This window comes from Bactrocera latifrons, unplaced genomic scaffold (genome assembly GCF_001853355.1).
Source record: "Bactrocera latifrons isolate USDA-ARS-PBARC rearing strain unplaced genomic scaffold, ASM185335v1 scaffold_0, whole genome shotgun sequence".
Classification (NCBI taxonomy): domain Eukaryota; kingdom Metazoa; phylum Arthropoda; class Insecta; order Diptera; family Tephritidae; genus Bactrocera; species Bactrocera latifrons.
In genome coordinates, this window is record NW_017534406.1 from 5,952,449 (window position 1) to 5,974,601 (window position 22,153).

General features: G+C 37.4%; 1 protein-coding gene across 8 annotated transcripts; it reads left to right on the forward strand.

Moving 5' to 3' along the window:
- Positions 1-4,129: 4,129 nt before the first annotated feature.
- On the forward strand, positions 4,130-21,653 carry LOC108970970 (histone acetyltransferase p300). Of its 8 annotated transcripts, XM_018937169.1 has the most exons (19): positions 4,130-4,624; positions 6,505-7,208; positions 7,280-7,356; positions 7,433-7,722; positions 7,959-8,151; positions 8,434-8,808; positions 9,341-10,696; positions 10,832-13,507; positions 13,572-13,861; positions 13,938-14,095; positions 16,147-16,257; positions 16,354-17,302; positions 17,376-17,606; positions 17,750-17,980; positions 18,068-18,465; positions 18,534-18,921; positions 19,015-19,320; positions 19,381-20,004; positions 20,070-21,653. In XM_018937169.1, exons 3-19 carry the CDS (start codon positions 7,302-7,304, stop codon positions 20,790-20,792), a joined length of 9,354 nt encoding a protein of 3,117 aa, XP_018792714.1. In that variant the 5' UTR covers positions 4,130-4,624; positions 6,505-7,208; positions 7,280-7,301; the 3' UTR covers positions 20,793-21,653. The 8 variants fall into 8 exon arrangements, with proteins under 8 accessions (XP_018792714.1, XP_018792625.1, XP_018792789.1 ...); XM_018937080.1 differs by having other exon boundaries at positions 6,505-7,356; positions 9,341-10,741; positions 10,877-13,507; XM_018937244.1 differs by having other exon boundaries at positions 6,505-7,356; positions 16,177-16,257.
- The last annotated feature ends 500 nt before the right edge of the window (positions 21,654-22,153 follow it).

The window sequence follows — 22,153 nt, forward strand, 5'->3', positions numbered from 1 at the left end:
ATTAACACCACCGAATAATGCTTATGTTCATGTGTAATCAGAAATCGGTGAAATCAAGTATCTTGAAGGACTTACATCATCTTCAAAGAACTTTGAAATGCGGCACACCTTCGAGGCTCCACACGAAATTCACCAGCTATTCGTTGGGTTATGGGGTCCACACATACTTCAGAACACTAGCGCGCTTTCCAAAATCCATCAATAATTAGTGACACATTGTGCTAGATCTCATTTCAGGCTTTTTTGCGCATTTGGAGTAGCAGTAGTAACTAAACACTCCAATAGTGTGGCGGCCGCACTAGCCTTTAACTCCCTCACCGTACCGTTCAAGATCTGTAAAGAATAGACTCAATATCTGTGGCATCGAATTATTTCATGATTAAACTACTTTGTCTGGCCACAAAACTACCTGTAGAGTAGGAACTAATAGAAACACTAGTCTTCTTACAGTTGACAGGTAGATGGTTGCACCTCTAGAAAGCCCGGCAAACGCTGGTCAGATATTATCGACTGCAAAGCCTAAAGATCTTTATAGCTAGGTAAATCGTAAGAGGAGCAATGAGCTATTTGCCCTCAGCAAAATTCACCTTTCATTAGTTCTAGCAGTTCTAACTGGCCATTGTCCGAACCGGATTCATGCGGTAAAAATATAAATATTATCGAGTGCCAGTTGTTGTTTGGAAGAAGACGAGATAGAATCATCTCATAATCCATCTGAATATTTCCGCCTTCGCCATATCACAGCTAAAATACCTTGCATCTCCAGTTGATTTAGCTGAAATAGAATTAAATCATATAAGCAGATTTCTCATTGCTTATCATTTATGTCCACATACAATGAGAAAGCCCCTCGAAATACTTGATAACTCGCCTCTTTCTTCATTATAAACTAGTAATATCTCTCTGTGCTCATATGCGTTCAGCATACATCCAGAATATATTATAATATATTATGTATGTATCTGTCTCCCTCCGCAGAAAGCAACAGCCTCGGATACAAATGCTACTTCGGACTGACTGGAAGACCAAACTCTATAAGTCACTCATTTTTTTCATCCTGCTATATGGCGCAGAGGCATGGACGATGACAACAACAGATGAGTCGTAGTTACGAGTTTTCGAAACAAAGGTCTTCTTAAGATCTATGGTCCTTTGCGCATTGGCAACGGCGAATATCGCATWCGATGGAACGATGAGCTCTATGAGATATACGACGACATTGACATACATAGTTCAGCGAATTAAAAAACAGCGGCTACGCTGCCTAGATCAAACGCTCCAGCTCTGAAAGTATTCGACGCAGTACCTGCCGGGAGAAGCAGAGGATGAGGAAGACTTCCCCTCCGTTGGAGAGACAGAAAAGAAGAAACGACTGCCGCGCTGTTATAAACTCGGCTATAACCGAGTAAGCGATGTTTACACCAATAAAGAAGAAGAAGATATGTTACATCACATTACAAAGAAGAAGATAAGAGGAGAATTTAAAGGTAAACTTCCAATACTTCCGGTGATGAGTCAAAAATATCGCCCTCATTGTAATATTTTATCACAGTTGTAATGAAGAACGGGGTGTCGAAACTATTATTGCTTATTTGTACAAGTATACGCACTGAGAGCAACTCTGATATCCAACAGAGCGCCTGCTGTGTAAAGTGAAGCGTTAGATTATGCCGCTAGCTACTGTAAAGTGTTAACATTGATGCTCATACGTTTCAACGTTTATACACAAGATATACATATGTACAAACATAAATGCAACGCAGGTGCCACACTATTCGCATACATGCATACATATGTACATGGTATGTAGGCAATATTTTTTTTTTTCAAACAGCAGTAGACAAAAAAAAAACGTAAATTATTCTGACTTCTGTTTGGTTTTGATTTTATTGTTTCTTTCGGTCAAATAACTAAGTAGAGAAGTGTAGCTCAACATATTCAATAGAACAACAAAGTCTATGAAGCGTGTGAAAACCCACTATTCTGTCGATATATATTTTTATACTCTTGCAACATGTTGCTACAGAATGTAATAATTTTGGGAACCCAATTCGAAGGACAACTCAGACACTTTCCATTGAGGCGACATTGAATGGTGGACTTAGGAATTCCATAAATATTAGAATTGGAAATGCAATGTAATTTCGAAAGTTTTTAAATAAAATCGCAAAACTAAAAATTGCTAAAATAATTATGTGGCAATACACCCCTGACCCCTCCTTGCCGGCGATCGTTAAACTTGCTTATTTATCTAAGTAAGTAAAATATGCTGTTAAAGTAAATTAATTGAGACCTGCTAAAATTCCAATTAATAAAATAAAATAAAATTTAATTTTCATACGCTTTCAGGATTCGAACGTTGATGTTCGTTTTCGCATTTAGCTTAACTCCTACACGCTTACGAGCTGAGCCACCTAAAAAGTGGCAAAGTGATTGCTTTAAACATCCGTTATTCTATAATCATTGAGAACTGTTGACGTAACGCAGATAAATTTGTTGAAGAATGTATGTATATATTAAATGCGTATTTTTATCAAAAAACCTTCTTTCTCATCTAAGAGATTATTTATTTAAATTTCTAAATTAAGCATTTTTTTTGACAATTGTAAGCGCAAATCTGAGTACTCATGTGCATCGATAATTAATTAAAAGCATTCACTGTGTCTATTTATAGCCTTTTCCCTGTTTCATGCATTGCGTATTTTGCATTTCAAAGTTATATTTTTCGATCTTCCCTGATGTGAAAACTACAAATTAGTAATTTGTTTTAACATTTGCACCTTCTATATTTATTAAAGTTCACTGTATTCGCCTTCGCTATTCATTAGCATTATCTGTCATATCCATGGTATGTGAAGCACGATTTCTGTTAACATTCTCTGCCGTAACTATTTAACAACTGAAAAATAGGTGGCGCTAATGGATTGTTTTATGAGTACTGAAATAAAGATGGCGTTAAAGAACTTTTAACCTTCTTCCCAACTTTTAACTCAATGAAAACGAGATGGCGCTCCCACATTCCACAAAATCTTAATAGGTATGTAGCTTATTCAGGACGAATATCTATTTATTGATTTTCGTTCAAACTGTATTTTTTTTGTTACCTGGAATGACTGATAATTTCATTTTTAGTTGAGACATAGGCTATGACCAAATTCGCAAATCAGATGGCGCTAAATCACAGTTGCACAGAAATACCAACATTTTTGTAAATATTTATGTTTGAATCATAACTGTATTTTAAATGTAGATTAAAAACAAACTGCAATGTAATTTTGAACATCACTTACTTACTATAAGACCGACAGATATTTGAAAAGGTTATTCGAATACCTTTAGTCAAAGCTTTAAAACTGATATACATCAAGCCAACTTTCTTTATTTATTTCCTTGTTGGACGATAAGTGACAAGAGAGAACTAAGGATGTACATAAATATAATATGATTCATGATGGCTTTCACTGTATTTAAATATTATAGTAAAACATTTATAATGTAATACATTTTCTGTTAAGAAATTAAATTCTTGATCATTTGCGGAGTTTGGATAAATTATTATAAAAAGAAACGAAAATGGAAACAGTCCAGGACGGACAATTTTTACACAAAGATTATACTCCAAAAGTAATAAAACTGTAAAATTTCTACAATTTGATAGGTCTGTGCTGCCACACGTTGCACTTTAAAAATACGACGGGGATCAATTGATCATACACAAGCGTATTCGTGTAGAATTCCAATGAGTTTTCAGCCGCGAGGATGAAATAGAATTGAGAATGAAAGGAGTATAGTCAAATAAAGCGATATGTAAATAAATCAGAAATGATTAAGATATAATTTAAAAAAAGGGAACCCTGAAAGAATTATTTTTTCTTTACCACTCGGAACCATAACTGGTGATATAAGCAGTTCTCCTTGGCAAATACACATATATTAGTTTTATATGCTTCTATCCTAAATATATATTTAAACAAAGTTTATTTTGAGGTTTAATAATAATTATTCCTAAACAATTACATAATCTATATTTATTTTCATGGTTAAACTTAGGATAAACTTAAAATTATATCATAATTTATTTTGTATTTGGTGTTTTGAAGCCAATTTTTTAAATGAACGATGGCAACACTCGCAATGCTTCTCATATGGACATCTCTGTTTTACTTGCGGATAGCAGGGCCATTGAGTAGAGCCGCCATTTTGTTAGTGTGTGCGCGAACATGGTCGTGGCATTATAGTGATAGTTGCGATAGCAGTCAGATAAATAATATTAAATACATATATGTTTAATTATTTTATTATGATTGTGGGATATTATTTTTAATAATATTACAAAAAATATATATTTACAAATGTCGAGGAAACACAATTGTGAAGAATATTGTAAGCTTTTGTCTCGCTCTGTTAATATTTCGGTTCGATTTTCTCTCGGGTGAGTTCGTATGCGTGAGTGCATTTCTAATTCGTCGTGATTTTTCGCAGCTCGTTACAATGTACAATGTTAAAGTTTTTTATGATACATTTTGTGTAAAAGTTTACTCAAGTTGGTGCTTATTTTAATAAATCAAAACATTTCTACGATAGTAATGCACATTCTAATGTGTATAAATTGTCTAAATATGGGGTAATTATTTGTATAAATCGCAATTAAATATTCGCTGCAACTCGCTGATTTATTCTCATACGATTCAGAAGCGGTGTAACAGTGTATGTTCAACGAGTATAATGTGCATAGAAATTCGCTTTATTATTGTACTCGCTGTTCACTATTTATGTCAAAATCGAAAAAGCTAGATAGTGAAATTGAAATGTGACCAAATATTATTACAATACGTTGGAAGAGTGCAACTATAATTATTGTTTTCGTGTGAATGTTGCATAGACATAATCGTTGCTTATTACTCATATACTGTCTCTTTTAGCCATCGGGCTACATTGTTCAACAACCGAGTACAGACGAAGTTTGTATCAATTTCCTACACTTACTTTTCGATAAAAAGTGATGCCAATAATTTCTGTTCAACAGGGAATTTTGTTAAAAATTTGAGCGTGTGTAAAATAAATAAATAATACGTTTTTGTTTTACGGCACAGTGTTTTGAAATTTTTTATTTTTGTAAAAAAGTAAATAATTTGTGTATTGGTGCGGAAGAGTGTATTAAAATGTCTTATTATTGTGAAATGTTTTTTAAAACTCCCTTTATAAGTTTAGTTGGGACCAATTGCTTAGTGTGTACATCACTTGACAGTCGGTGTTCGCTGACTCTCGCAAATCGCACTCGACTCTTTTAATTTCAGTCTTTCTTCCTAGTTCTGTCGTTACTCGTTCGCGGAATCAGTTGAGTTTTTGCTGGTGCGGAGCAAACGGACTGAATATTTGTTATATTGTTGCGAAAAGATTAAAAAAAATTGTCAAAAATTATAAAAAAATGCAAAAAGTAAATGAGTAAAATTCAAAATAACAAAAAATTGTGAACTTTAATTGAAAATAAATTGCGCCGACAAAAACAATGTTTTCAATAAATATCTGAAGTGAGAAAATGATGTAAATTTTTTTTTAAATAAAATTAAAATTTTTCTTTAATTTTTTAAAAGTACAAAATAATTTATTTCTTTAATTTTGCATATTTTTGTAAGATTTTTTGAAATTTTTTTTTAAATAAAATTTAATAAAACAAAAAATCTGCAAATAGAAATTTTCGATTCGACGTGAAAACTAGCGACAAAAAATTTCAGTCATTGCTTGTCTGTTTTTCTTTCTTTTTCTAATACTGCTCGCACTCGTTGCTCGAGGTGGTCGTCATGCAAGTGTAGTGGTATAAGCAACACACAAAGTTTGCGTTTCGTATACCGCGATGGGAGCGATTTGTTCGGCTTGTGGTAGTAGGGCTCTAACGAGCAAGCACAGTCTTGTAGAGCAAAAGTCCGTCAGTAGAAAAGTAACGAGTAGTTAAGAAAGAATCAAACGAGTTACATAGGCAATATCAACGAATTTTGTCCACAAATAAGTTTGTTCTTGTCGCGCACTAAAATGGCAACAACTCTGGCTATCTGAGCAAACGAGTGAAACAAAAATTATATGCATACGGTCCCACTAGTCACAAATTAGTGGTCGCATATACGAAAGAATGACACGAATGTATTAACGGGCGGTCGGTTGATATAAAATAAGAACGAGTCGCAGAGAAAATTAATACTATTTGCCATTTGCCTGTAATCATTGTGGCTTGGCCAATTTGAAGGAATTTGTCAAGCAACATCACTGCCATTTATTTACTCGTGAAATGTATTTACATTTTTAATGGATGGTAAAACATATAGTGACAGTTTTTGAATCGGAAGATGATACAATGTTGTTAAGTAACTTACTTTTCTCCCAATTGGTTCGCAAACAAATAGGACAATTTTATTTTTAAACAATTATGGCTTTAAGGGAAAACAAACTAAATCAATAAGATTTTGAAATGAAGAGAAACGTAATAATTTTTTTTTACTCCTTTTACAGTTGATGTGCAATTAAATATCGCTATATTCTTGGAGTTTTGTATTGCAAAAAAAAAAGGCGCAAAAACCTTGCCGAAAAAAGAAATGATTGATTCAAAAGATGTTGGTGGTGATAAACGTCGGCGTTTAAAAATGTTGGTCCAACAAAAAGTGGTAAAGCAGGAATGTGTCAAGTGCCAATAAACGATTGAAAATAAGAAATGAACTTAACCTTTATTCACTTTCAATTTGCTTTAAACTCTTAAAAAACAATCATCTTACACTGAAGAAACGTAGGAGGTAAACTAAGAAACGGAATAAATAACCGATACTTCTCGGTCCACCTTTATAACTTCAGACACAAAATGCACTCGATCGCTGTCGCCAAAAACGCTTTAACTCAGTTGAAACATTTTTTAAATGTGCGAAAGCGATTTCAAAGAGTGCAACCTTATATAAACCAACTTCAAACTTGGAAAGTTTTCACCCTTTCTGCTAATGTCAACACAGCCGCTGCAGCTCAAGTAAAAGCATCAGTGTTGAGTGATCGTGTTTTTAAAATTAATAAACCTTTTTTGGAAATCAATTTTTTCCTTCCGCCGTTTGAATTAAAACATTCAACTTTTTTTAATTTTTATATAATTTCGTCGTTATTAAGATATTCAAAATAAGCTTTGATATTGCGCTTGAAAATTTTTGAATTTAAAACAAACAACAAAAAATAAGGCAAGTCATAAATTATCAAGTTAAATCGGCGTTGGGTTAAACAAGCTTACGCAAATTTAATACCAAAATAGAGATCATAACAAAGACGTCTCAATGATGGCTGATCATATGGACGAACCACCGCAGAAGCGGACTAAAATGGATCCAAGTAAGTAAAATATTATTTACGTGTGATACTGAGATATTTGAATAAAATTTAACATTTTGTTTTTAATTATTTTTAGCGGACTATGTTTCAGTTTTAGAAGATGATTTACCGGATGAATTAGTTACTGGCAATAGTAATTGGCCAGACCCTCTTGGCGGCGGCGGTGGGCCAGGGGGTTCAGGGACAGGTCTTGGTGTCAACGTAGTCGGTGGACCCAACAAACCTCCTGCACAGGGTCCTGGCCCAGGTGGACCACAAATGAATGGCGCAAGCGATGATAACACAGGCGGAAACCAAGGTGGTCCTGGCAATCCATTACGTCAAATGCAACATCATCAACATCTACAGCAGTTATTGCAACAACAGGTCAGTTCACAAGAGAAATCAATTCCTTTATAAGATTGTATCAATGTAAAAAATGGTCTAGCACTGATTAATATTGGAATCAAAATAAAAAACATATAATGAAATAATATAGGCTGGAAACCGGAAACCTTTATATACAAAATTAAAAAATCCCAATATCTTATAAACATTTGTAAACAAGTACTCCTATTTACAAAAATTCAGAAGATATTAATTGTTATAATATTTTTCTGTAGGGTAATAAAAATACAGGAATGATCGGTAATCCAATGGGCGCAGCTGGTATGAATCAGTTGGGAAGTAAATCGCCTAATTTGCAGTCACCAAACGCAGCAGGTATGCAAGTAGTTGGTGGTCAAATGGGTATGGTTAACTCAATGTCAATGTCGATATCCAACAACGGTACTCCAGGAATAAATACAATGCCTGGTAAGTGATATATGGAAATGAATTATTTATTTTGATTTCTAAACTTTGTAGTTTGTCTCCACAATATGTTGTGTTGATTTACGAGTTGAATACCATAATAGTCTTCTTAAATATATTGTACAATTGTTTATAGTTTATATGTATTTTTTTTATTATAATAAATTTAATACTTATAATAATATTTTGTTAATATTTTGCTACTCCACAGGTATGAACACAATTGCTCAGGGTAATATCTGTCTCTTATACACATCTAGATGTGTATAAGAGACAGCTCCACAGGTATGAACACAATTGCTCAGGGTAATATAGGAGGTATGGTGATTACCAATAGCAATTTGGGTGGTTTGGGTGGAGGTGCTGGCATGGTAAATACATTAAAACAACAAATAGGTGCAGGTGCCGGTGGTATGATGAATGCTGGACCTGGTGGGGTAGGGCCCGTTGGAAATATGGGTCCTGTTGGTGGAGCAAATCAGGGCATGCATTTAGGAGGCGGCCCTGGTCATCCGCAAAGTCTACAAAATGGTCCGATGATGGGTAGAATGGTGGGGCAACATCTGCTTCGTGGCCCCAATCCTCATTTAATGGCTGGTAATGGCCCTGGTGTTGGGCCAGGCGGTGGTCCGAGAATGCAGAATCCAAATATGCAAATGGGTATGTATATTATTTGCTTCTCTATTACATTTCATATTATCAAAAACATACAGCGCACAGTGATTCGACCCGTGTTTATTAAAGCTGCGAATATAGGTATATTTTTTAATTCACAGAGTACACTATTCTATATTGTTATTTCTTTAGAATTTTCTTGTGAAGATAACACTATTTTAATATTTTTATAACCCCTAAATCTATTCCTTCAATTAGATTTATTTTGAGAATATTTGTTAAAAACTTTTTTAATTTATGTAAAAATATCAGTGAGAGTGTAGTAGTGAAGAAATGTGGTAAAATACTTTCCAAATTAAAGAGAATGTTCCGATGCTATAAGTTTCTGCTTATATGTTTCTAAAAAATCTCTTTGCTGGCAGCTTAATTGCTTTTCGCAGAAACTAAAGACTACAAAATTAGAAATCATTCATCAAATTATTCAAACAACACACATATGTTTAAAATTCTCCATTATCGTATTCCTTAACAATATTTGTTTTGTCCCTCGTTTGTATGGGATCAAATCACTGTGTAGCTCAACGAGCAGATGTGTTAAACGGTAATCTTACATACGGTGGTCCAGGTCAAATGGCAAATATGGTTGGCGGTAATGTAGCAGTCGGACCAAATGGACCCTATGGAAATGCGGTGGGAGGTGTTGGAAATTATGGTGGTCCTGGTGGACCCCAGGGTGGACTTAGTGTAAACCCGAATAATCCACAACAGCAACTTTTGGCGCAGCAAATGGCACAACGCGGTGGTGTTCACCCAATGCAACAGGGCAACCGACCCGGTGTACCCATTGGAATGGCTGGTGTTGGTAATGATGGAACCCTTCAGGGTCTGGTAGGTGGTCCACAGCCACAACAAATGGGTCCAAATCAATCACAAACGCAAGCTGGTGTCATGGGAGGCCCACGACCGCCGCAACCTGGAGCTCAGATCCTTCTTCAGCAACAATCTGGTACCTCTCAACAATCTGTTGGTGGTACGGCTGGTGGAAGTAGCGGTGGAAGCACAGGCAGTGGATCTAGTGGTGGCGGCCAACACCTTTCTGAAGAGAGGAAAAAGCACATACAACAACAATTGGTGCTTCTCTTGCACGCGCATAAGTGCAACCGGCGCGAATCTTTGAACCCTAACCGTGAAAAATGCATAGTTCCCTATTGTAAATCTATGCAAGATGTGCTGGCGCATATGGCGACCTGTAAACAGAGCAAAGAATGTAGCGTTCAGCATTGCACGTCGTCTCGTCAAATTTTATTGCATTACAAGACTTGTACCCGTTCGGATTGTATTATTTGTTTTCCTTTCCGCCAGCAACAGAGTTTCCACAATAATGCAAGTGGCGCTAATGCGAATACAAACACTAACCAACCGTTACAAGGTATTGTAAAACAACCACAGCAACAGCAAGCAGATGGAGCTACCGTAGGGGGTGGTGGTCAGCAAAATACTGGGATACCGCAACAGAATACTGGTGGAACGAATATTATTGCTGGAAACGGTGGCCAAGTTGGAATGACTGGTGGTCCAAATCAGCTTTGTATGAAGTCTAACGTGATTATATCTGACCAATTGCAACAACAAAACGCACAGAACCAAAATCAGGAAATCCGACGGTTTGATAGTTTGGGAATGCAAGGAGCAGTTTCCAATTCCGGACCTGGAGCTAACATGCTTCAAAATAATGCAGTGAATGCACAACAACAATTAAATCGTATTCGGTTGCTGGGGGGCGGACCGATAGGGCGACCGATGTCAGGTCAGATTGGTGAACCCGGTGGTGGCATAGGAGGTGGGGGGCCGAATTCAAATACAATCATGGGCAATAATATGATGGTTGGTGGAGCTGGAGGGCCGGATAATGGCATGCAACAGCAAACCCAAAATGTTCAACAACAACAAGTGCTTTTACAGGGCGGAAGTAGCGGTGGTCATAACAACCCACAATTAGCTCTGTCTCTTATACACATCTAGATGTGTATAAGAGACAGGGATAATGGCATGCAACAGCAAACCCAAAATGTTCAACAACAACAAGTGCTTTTACAGGGCGGAAGTAGCGGTGGTCATAACAACCCACAATTAGCTGGTTTGATCGGCGGTTCTAACTCTAACAACACTGGTCAAAATCAACAAAATGTTGGACAACAATCACAGCAATCAAACATTCCTTTATCAGTTAACGTTCATAATATTAATAACAATTCCGCTTTTAACAATGCACAGTTAGGTGCTAATAACGCTGGTAATTCAGCTGACATGGGGGGAACTGCAGGAAATGGACCACCACCTAACAAGCAGTTGGTGGGAGCACAAGAGTTGGCGAAGATGAAAATGCAGTCGTATAATGCCATTATGGCTAATTCAACAACAGTAAGTGGCCCAGGTGGCGGACCTGGAGGAGTCGCTGGCGGTAATAATAATTCTGGTGCACCAGGTGGTTCTGGTGCAGCAACGGTAAATTCTGGTGGCTTGGTGAACGCTCAAAGTAATAACACATCCAGTGGGGGTGCAACCACTTCACAGGGCGGTAATGGAAGCGCAGGTAATAGTGCCGTTACTGAAGAAAGAGACTGGCGTGAATCGGTGACTGCTGATCTACGAAAACACCTTGTCCATAAACTTGTACAAGCGATATTCCCAACGTCTGATCCTACAACCATGGCTGATAAACGTATGGCCAATTTGGTTTCTTATGCTGAAAAAGTTGAGAAAGACATGTATGAGGCAGCGAAGTCTCGGTCAGAATATTACCACCTACTGGCCGAGAAAATTTACAAGATACAAAAGGAGTTAGAAGAAAAACGCATTAAACGAAAAGAACAGCAAATGTTAATAATACAACAGCAACACGGATCCGGTGGAGCAACAGGTACTGGTGCCGGGCAAGGGCCAGGTCCGAGTAATGCAGTACCAGTTAGTCAACAACATCCTCCTGGACATCCTCAAGCTCAGCAAACACAGATTAGACCTTTGATCAGTCCCATGGGTGCCAGTGGAGGCCAAGGTATACCCTTAGGTGCTCCTGGTATGATGCAACAACCAATGCGTGGACAAGCCCCTGGCAATGTGGGTATAATGCCTGGGCAAGCAGGTCAAAATATGGTTGGAATACGTGGCCATTCTCCTGCAGGAAATTTGTTAGCTTTGCAGCACCAACAACAGAGAATGCAGTTTCCACAACAGCAGCAAAGCAATTTATTGGTTGGTCCGCCAGGACCTAGTCCAAACAGTGGTATGGGAGTAATGCCAACATCTACACCACAAAGTATTGTCGTACCAAGTCCGGTGTTATCTCCTTATGGTGTCCAAGTAATTCCAGCTAGTCAAGTAAGCGCCGGTGGTGGGGTGTTGACAAGTCCTGTTCCTGGTCAGCAACAACAATTTATCACGGCCAATGGCGGGAATAGTTCACAATCAGCGCAACAACTTTCCGAAATTATGAAGCAAAGGCTTTTGCAAGCGCAGCAACAACAACAGCAGCAGCAGAGTAATATGTTGTTACCACAATCACCGTTTAACAATCCTGCTTCTCATATGCAACAACAGCAACAACAACAGTCTCAGCAGCAACAACCACAAAATCCCTTTCCTTCGCCAATGTCGCAACAACAACAACAACAGCAACAGCAACAGAAACAAAATATGGGCTCAGTGGGAAATATGCCACCGACTCCTACTAGTCTTGAGTCATTAGTTGGTGGAAATTCGGTAGGCGCGAATACCACAACTGGCGGCCCCTCAACAGGTGTTATGGTAGCTGCGCCTAGTCCCTCACCAAATTTCGTCTCGAATGGTCCAATAGGAACACCTTCCAACAATCCACCATCAGTAACATCCCTTATGCAGCCCCTGAGTGAACGAGCTAGCAGTACTCCTCCCATTATGGCACCGTCCCCGGCATCGGCAACATCAGGAACGCCACTGTCGGTGAATGCTAGTACAGCTTCCAGTATTGTAGGTGTGCCAATGAGCAGTACTGGAACTACAATGACGACAACTGCGTCATCTTCAAATACTCAGTTGTCAGCGAAACCTAATGCCATTAACACAAATAATAATGGTCCTAATCTGTCACAGCAGCAACAGCAGCAACAACAACAATTATCGATGGGTAAAGGTGGCAACAACAATAGTAGTAATAGTGTCAGTGTAGTGGCCACAACTACTACTACATCGACTGTGATGAGTTCACGTCCTACATCAAGCAGTAATCTTTCATCACAAATGGCGGCGCTTGAAGCTGCTGCTCGTGATAATGATGAAACTCCACCCTCACCAAGTGCTGATTCTAGTGGTGAAAGCGGTAACGCATCCAAAGGAAAATTGGATTCCATTAAGCAAGAAGATGAAATTAAGAAAGAGTACATGGAAGATGGGAGCGGTGGTGGAGACAATTCTCAAATGGACACACAATCTTCAGCTGGTGTAGGTAAAAATGTTAATAATGACGGTACCAACATGAAAGTGGAAATAAAGATTGAAGACGGAGATGGCATTATAAAAAGCGAACCAATGGACACTGACGACAACAACGCCGCAAATGGTGTTGGCGGAATGGGGAATGCCGGCACTGTAGACTGTAAAAATGATGGAAAGACATCAGGTGACGGCGATACCAAAGTGAAGTCAGAAACAAAACCTGTAGTACCAGAACCACTGATGCCTAATGCTGGCGATAAGAAAAAGAAATGCGGTAAGTTATATAACAAATTAAACTAATCGGTATAAAAAAGGTGAATGTATGATCTTTATTTCAGTATTCAATCCAGAGGAGTTGAAACAAGCACTGTTACCAACACTAGATAAGTTGATGCGTCATGAACCAGAATCAGCACCTTTCCGTTGTCCCGTGGATCCACAAATACTTGGTATACCAGATTACTTTGATATTGTGAAGAAACCCATGGACTTGGGAACCATTCGCAACAATCTAATGAATGGCAAATATAATGATCCGTGGGAGTATGTCGATGATGTGTGGCTAATGTTTGATAATGCATGGCTATATAATCGTAAAACTTCACGTGTTTATCGATACTGCACAAAGGTAAATTGTAAATAATAGAAAAAACATCGAATCTTTTAATATAATATATTTTACATATATTTAAATCATGGTCTAGTTATCTGAAGTATTTGAGCAAGAAATCGATCCGGTAATGCAAGCTCTTGGTTACTGTTGTGGTCGAAAATATACATTCAATCCACAAGTGCTATGTTGTTTTGGAAAGCAATTATGTACCATACCACGGGACGCCAAGTATTACAGTTACCAAAATAGGTATGTAAACTCTTTTAATAATAAATTCTTTTATTTAGACACCTCTTGTAAAAATAATTATTGTGATATTATTCATTTGGTTTAAGTGGGCATACATTTCCTTGTCTTCTAACAAATGTACATATATTGAGAGAGCAAAACAAACATGAGGAACATTTTAGAGAATCTTGCAAATTTTGAAAATAATCGATAAATTTTTTACTTAATGTAAACGTGTTTCTGAATAGCTAAATAGTTTCTAATGGATAAAATATTTTAGCACCCAACTTTGATAAAATAATAATAAAAAAATATTTATTTTAAATCGTATTTTTATTTCATCTTGTAAAAATCTAAAGAATAGTTTTGAGCTAATACATTTTTTATGGAATGACAATATGTCATATAAACAGCAATTCATACTTAAGCTTATATGAACAAACTTCTAAAACAAAAAAGGTATATGAAATATTGGAACAACATCTTTTGTAGTATATCATAATTAAATAGCATCGTATTTTGTTGAGAAAAGATATTTAAAATCGCGGTTTTCTGTATATAAATTTGGTATTGCATTCTATATTTTTTGTGCAAAATTTAACAAAGAACGTCCAGTTTTGGCACATTGTAGATGTGAGCTTCGAATAATTACAAGTTTTAATTTTTGTATATTTTAAATAACATGTTTATTAAATAAAAATGGTCTCATAAAATGTATTAACACATTATACGCTTAAAATAACTAAATATTTGGTAATGTATTATATGATCAAATTATGAGTACTTGAGGTGTACAAAAATTGTGTACAAAATTAATAAAATATCACAAATTCAATATAATTAAAATTACTTACTGCGTACCCTGTCCGTCTAAATACTACGATTTCAAATATTTTTATAATTTATATGAACTGAATTGAACATGCGAGCTTATACTGAAAAAAATATAATTATTAATATTATACCAAATATAATTATGTTTTTTTTATGCTTTTTAACTCAAAAATTGTTATTATATTTGTTATTCGTAGATCCAACCGATAAACCGGTTTCTGCTGCGTATTTTATAAATTTTTCGTAAACAATGTATAAATAAAACATGTATAAAGTTTTCATATACTTTTTACAGCAAACACGTCAAATATATGTAAAGATCCACTATTAAAGAATTTAGTAGAAAACGCCCATTTGATCACATATCTTATCAAACTTATGAGCATTGGTTACAAATTCGAGTGCGAATTAATTAACGCATTTAATAATAATATTGGTTGCATGCATGTGCTAAAGCTTTACTAAAAAATAAAAAAAAAATTAAAAATTTGTATAAAATATTAAATCATATATTCAACAATCCTTATTTGTATTTATTTTAATTTTTATATGTAATTTAGTGACATTACCTTTATTTATAGTTTGTAACCAAACAATTCTAATGTGAACCTTGTTATTTTTATTTTCTTCTATTCCTTTGCAAAATCCATTAAAACATATGTGGTAATGGTTTTTTGTGTGCGTCTGTAACGTCCTAATACATCTATTCATCAACAACCATCGACAAAATAATATCTACAACATGATCATACACATTTGCTTATGGTGTAACAACAAAATAATCGATATTTATTACCGCTGTTGCTGATGTTAAATGCTGATCGTTTGCTACTTAAAACAATGTTTTGAAAACTGCTGTGGCATTGGCTCACTCAAATGCTTAACCACCTCCCTCTGTGCGCAATTTTTTTTTACTGATATGTACTACATGCTCCTATATACGTGCATTACTAATATTTTTCCAACCAACGTTCGTTCCTCTTTTTCCCTATTTCCACTCCCTTACCCATTCAACATTATCACAACAAAATATGAACACACGGAACAACACATCCCATGACAAATCAAATGTCATTGCTTTTTTCGTGCTTTCTTATGATGTTTAACTGATCATTTACTCCTACTTCTGCGTTTGCTTCACTGCTTGGACGCGATGAAATCATTCACAAATCATATAAATAAATAAAATATATTAACAAATTTGTTGAAATTCGTATTGGTTTTTGTAAATACTAAAGTCTAAAGGATTATGGTGTTGCCTCAAACAGATACACCTTCTGCCAAAAATGTTTCAACGACATCCAAGGAGACACTGTTACTCTCGGCGACGATCCGCAGCAGTCTCAAACGTAAGTAAATACTTAGAGCCAATTACAAATACACCGAAACATTTTCATTTTAATTACTTTATTTATGTGTTACAAATTTATTCGCGTACCCATTAGGCAAATTCGTAAAGATCAATTCAGAGAGATGAAGAATGATCATTTAGAGCTCGAGCCGTTTGTAGATTGTCAGGAATGTGGCCGCAAGCAGCATCAAATTTGTGTCCTCTGGCTTGACACGATTTGGCCGGGCGGTTTTGTTTGTGACAATTGCTTGAAGAAGAAGAATTCCAAAAGAAAGGAGAACAAGTTCAATGCGAAACGTTTGCCCACCACAAAACTTGGTATATATATAGAAACACGTGTGAATAATTTCTTGAAAAAGAAAGAAGCTGGTGCTGGTGAGGTACACATAAGGGTTGTATCCTCCTCTGATAAATGTGTAGAGGTAAAACCGGGCATGCGACGACGATTCGTTGATAATGCGGAAATGTCTTCAGAATTTCCATATCGGGCGAAAGCTTTATTCGCATTTGAAGAGGTGGACGGAGTTGACGTTTGTTTCTTTGGCATGCATGTACAAGAATATGGTTCCGAATGTCCACAACCGAACACGCGACGTGTATATATTGCCTATTTAGATTCGGTACATTTCTTTAAACCGCGTCAGTATCGAACCGCAGTGTATCATGAGATACTGCTGGGTTATATGGATTATGTGAAACAATTAGGTTACACAATGGCGCATATTTGGGCATGCCCACCTTCCGAGGGCGACGATTATATATTCCATTGTCATCCGACGGATCAGAAAATACCTAAACCAAAACGTTTGCAGGAATGGTATAAAAAAATGCTAGACAAGGGTATGATTGAACGTACTATACAGGATTACAAAGATATTTTGAAACAAGCAATGGAAGACAAATTGACATCAGCGGCTGAGTTACCTTACTTTGAAGGCGATTTCTGGCCTAATGTATTGGAAGAAAGTATCAAAGAATTAGACCAAGAGGAAGAGGAGAAACGCAAACAAGCCGAAGCAGCAGAAGCTGCTGCAGCAGCCAATGTAAGATTTTTGTTTGGACTGCAATAAATAAAATCTACTACTACTTATTTTATTTTTCGCATTCATTTCGCAGATATTTTCAATTGAAGACAATGAAGTCAGTGGTGATGGAAAGAAAAAGGGTCAGAAGAAAGCAAAGAAATCCAATAAATCCAAAGCTGCGCAGCGTAAAAACAACAAGAAGACCAATGAACAACAGACAGGCAATGACCTCTCTGCCAAGATCTATGCCACTATGGAGAAACACAAGGAGGTGTTCTTTGTGATACGCCTGCATTCGGCACAATCAGCTGCAAGTTTAGCGGTAGGTGTATTCAATTATTCATTGGTTTGTTTCTTACTTGCCCCACAATTATGCTTCTTTTATTGCATCGATTACAATCCGAAGATTTTCTTATCAGTATTTTCGCGAACATTGATTTCTAACCATTTTTCTTACCTTTAAAGCCTATACAAGATCCAGATCCATTATTAGCATGTGATCTGATGGATGGACGAGATGCGTTCTTAACATTGGCAAGAGACAAGCACTTCGAATTCTCATCACTTCGTCGTGCTCAGTTTTCTACGTTATGCATGCTGTACGAACTACACAACCAAGGCCAAGATAAGTTCGTCTATACATGTAACAATTGCAAAACTGCAGTGGAAACACGATATCACTGCACAGTTTGTGATGTGAGTGCATACTTATTAGAATTTGTTTTTTGTTTTAAATAACTTGCTTATTATTATATTTAACATTTTTTCATTTACTTCACACAGGATTTTGATCTCTGCTCGGTGTGCAAGGAGAAAGTTGGCCATCCACATAAAATGGAGAAACTTGGCTTGGACATTGATGATGGCTCATCACCAGCCGATCTCAAACAAGCAAATCCTCAAGAGGCGCGGAAACAATCCATTCAACGATGCATTCAGTCTTTGGTGCACGCATGTCAGTGCCGTGATGCCAATTGTCGCTTGCCCTCGTGTCAAAAGATGAAACGGGTTGTTCAGCATACAAAGAACTGCAAACGCAAAACTAATGGTGGCTGTCCAATTTGCAAACAACTAATTGCGCTTTGCTGCTACCATGCCAAGCACTGCCAGGAGCAAAAATGCCCAGTTCCGTTCTGTCCAAATATTAAACACAAGCTCAAACAGCAACAATTGCAACAAAAGTATGTATTTTTAAAATGCACCTATATCTGGTTTGTTATGGACATTAATTTCATATCTTCAAATATAGATTACAACAGCAACAACTATTACGCCGTCGCATGGCTCTTATGACTCGCACCGTTACTACACCAGCTGCTTTAACAGGTGGTCCAGTTGTTGGAGCTGGTCCAGTTGTAGTGCCTAGCGGCGTTGTTGGACCCGCTGCTGTTGGCGTTGGTGTTGGTGTGGGTGTCCCCGGTGTAAATGTTGGTCAAACAAATATGCCTGGGCAACCAGCTCTAATGGCAGCGAATGCTGCTGGTGGAATGAGTCCATCTACAGTGGCTGTACCCTCACCGGTATCGGCACAGATGAGTGGAGGTATGACTTCACCGCACCCCCATCAGCCTGGGATTGGAATGAAGCCAGGTGGTGGTCATTCACCTTCACCAACTGTCTTGCAAGTTGTTAAACAGGTAAGCAAAGATTGTTGTAAAATTTGTAGAGTTCATATTTTATTGATGTCTAGCAATTGATTGTATAATAAAATCTTATTCTTCATATGACAGGTCCAAGAGGAAGCTGCGCGACAACAAGGTGGTCCCATGCCGCCTCCAGTAATCCAACGTCACATAGGAGGTATGCCTAATCAAGGCAATCCTGGTGGTGGTATGATTGGAAGCAATGTGGGAAATGTTGGCGTTGGCGGTGTGGGTGTCGGACAAATGGGCCCAGGTGGTGTAAATACTGTTATGGGTAACAATATGCCAATGGATCAATGGGGTGGCGGTAATCGTTATCAGGGAAATTCCAATCCAGGAATGCGACAACCAAACCAAACCCAAGTGCAAATGCAACAGAATAGTATGCAGCCGGTAAGTAAAAAAAACACACATCTTTTTGAATATAGCGCATTATATTTGTCTACGTATTAGAATATGATGGGCATGGTTGGAGCCGGCGGCTCGAATCAAATGCTTGGAGGTCCAGTTGGCAATATGGGTAATAATGCTGGTGGTACAGGGGTTGGAGGAATGAACAGCCCTGGCGGTGGCATGGGAGGCATGGTCGCTGGCGGCCAGGTTGGTGGGCCCGGTGGTGGCATTCGGCCGCAAGGTAGTCAGCACAATGCACCTGTTGACAGTGGTCAGGGGTTAAATGAAGCTCAACTTGCGCTTATTATGCAGAAGATTAAAAACAATCCATCGCACGATAACCAACAGATACTGCAAGTCCTGAAACGTAATCCGCGTATAATGGCAGCCATCATTAAACAACGTCAACAGAGCCAACCGAATCCTAGTGGTAGCGGTGGCGGTGGCCCAGCGGGTAATGGACAACAACAACAACAGCAACAACAGCAAGTAATGCAACAAAATCAACAATTGCAACACATGATGAGCCAACAGCAGCAAATGTCTCAAGCGAATCAGCAACAAGTTGTGATGCAACCCCAACAACAAGCTGGTCCACCACATCAGCGTATGCCAGGCATGCAAAATCCAATGATGATGCAACAACAGCAGCAAGTGCCTAGCAACATGCAACAACAAGGACCGGTAAATTGATATTTTGTAGCACCAAGTCAATAGTATATTTCAAAAATATTTATTTCCTTCAACAGATGCCTAACGTACAATGGTTTAAAGCGCGACAAATGCCGATGCCCAATTACCCGCCTCCTTATCCTCAACGTCAACGCGCACCTCCGCAAATGGGTGGTGGTGGCGGACAACAATTTACCGGTGGTAACTTTGGCCCTGGTGGGCCAGGTGATCAGTATGCAGTAGCCGCTGCGGCTATGCAACAAGGCCTAAAACCACCCACACCTCAACAACAAATGGGTGGTATGCCAGGTGCTGTGACTCAGCAGCAGCAACAACAACAGCAGCAAATGATGCAAGCAGGTGGTGTGGTGGGGGGACCTGGAGTCGGCATGGTGGGTGGCCCTAATGTAATGGGCCCGCCGACGCCACATACCCTGCAACAACAAATAATGCAGTCAGCAGCGCGCGCTTCACCGCCTATACGTTCACCGCAACCTACACCGTCGCCGCGTTCCGCGCCATCGCCACGAGCTGGTGGGCCATCAGCTTCGCCACGCGCTCAACCATCGCCGCATCATGTAATGAGTCATTCACCAGCGCCCGGTCCACCACATGATGGCGGTCTACATAATCATGTTGGTGGCATGCATGCGCCACATCAATCACCACTGCCAGGTGGTGTATCACAGGACGTCGGCGTTGGCGGTGTAGTTGGTGGTGGAGTTGTCGGTGGTGCTGGTCCCGGTCAAGCCGTTGCCGATGCATCTGATCAACTGACCAAATTTGTGGAACAACTCTAGTGTAGTAATTAACAGTTGCAGGCACCCACTAGCACGTTCAGCAACAACAGCAACAAGATGTATCCACGTTATTACTAAGATGAGCCAAAATTATGCATCTGTACAGATTAATCAATCATATTTTTGTTTCAAATATTTGGTTGAAGTTTTTTACTATTTATGTTTGTTTTTGAGGCATCACAATTGAAGTTATTGATTTCAATTTTCATATCTCTAAAAGTTAGGTTTATAATTTATTTGCTTCTTTGAATTATATCCATAGTTAAGAATAGTGTTTAGAACATTCTGAAGTTACGATCGCACGTTCATACGTTCCATCGCACCAAGTTATACCTTATTGTCATAAGCATTTAAAGAGTAATAATATGATTTGCCGAAAGATGCATTAGATGCATGCAAGCAGTACTCAAAATAGATATGATCGATCAAAAATAAAGTATGGTATAGTTACTATAAAAAGTAGGCGGTTACTAAAATCCTTTTAATTACAAAACCAATAGTACATGCAAAGTATATTTATATACATTTTTGGACAAGACTTTCTTGTGATGCTAAAATCGTCTACGAAAAAAAAAGAAACTTATATTACTTAAGGGTTCAGATTAAAATGTTGGCTGTACTTTCATCTCTTATATGTTATTTCGAAGGTAAATCCTTTGTGGTCGGCCAATTTGTGCACATTTAGCAATATCTTAAATTTAGGATTTTTTTTATTTCTGAGTTTACTTCATTTATACTCATCCTTAAAATACTGTTGAACGAATACACTACTACATGCACACACTGATATATTCTATATATAGAGAGACTTTAATGCAATTTAAATGATTAATAATATATCATAAATCATATGTAGATGTATGTAAATCTAATATAAGACGAAAAAGTTTATTTTTATCACTTTGAGAATTGTAAAAGAATAAAAGATAAAATCAAAATATAAAATAATTTTGTATAAACAGAAAAATTGATGGCAAAACCAGTCAAATATTCAACACAATACTAGGAAACACATGGAAACTTTGTAAATATGTATTTTTTAAGTAAATAATATATATGTATATGTTTTAGTTACCTTTAAACAAAAGAAACAAAAGAAATGTTTACCAATAAAAAGAAGCATAAAATAGCTCCAATTCAGTAAGGTAAATAAAAAATTGACTGGCAGTAATTTATACATGTGCAAATCTTTTCAATAGCCACACATTTACTGAAATATGAACTATTAAAAATATTTACTTTGCGAGCTAACGTTCAATTTTTACATTAAACGATAATGAATGAACACTGAAATCGATTTAAAAAATGTCCAATATTATGCTGAAATTGTTTCAAAAAATTTCACATATAAACTACATTGA

Coding starts and splice junctions, on each gene's coding strand:
- LOC108970970 (XM_018937080.1), top strand. CDS start 7,302: ATGATGGCTGATCATATGGACGAACCACCGCAGAAGCGGACTAAAATG. Junction 13,862..13,937: donor TTTATCGATACTGCACAAAG/GTAAATTGTAAA, acceptor ATCATGGTCTAG/TTATCTGAAGTATTTGAGCA. Junction 20,005..20,069: donor ACATGCAACAACAAGGACCG/GTAAATTGATAT, acceptor TTCCTTCAACAG/ATGCCTAACGTACAATGGTT.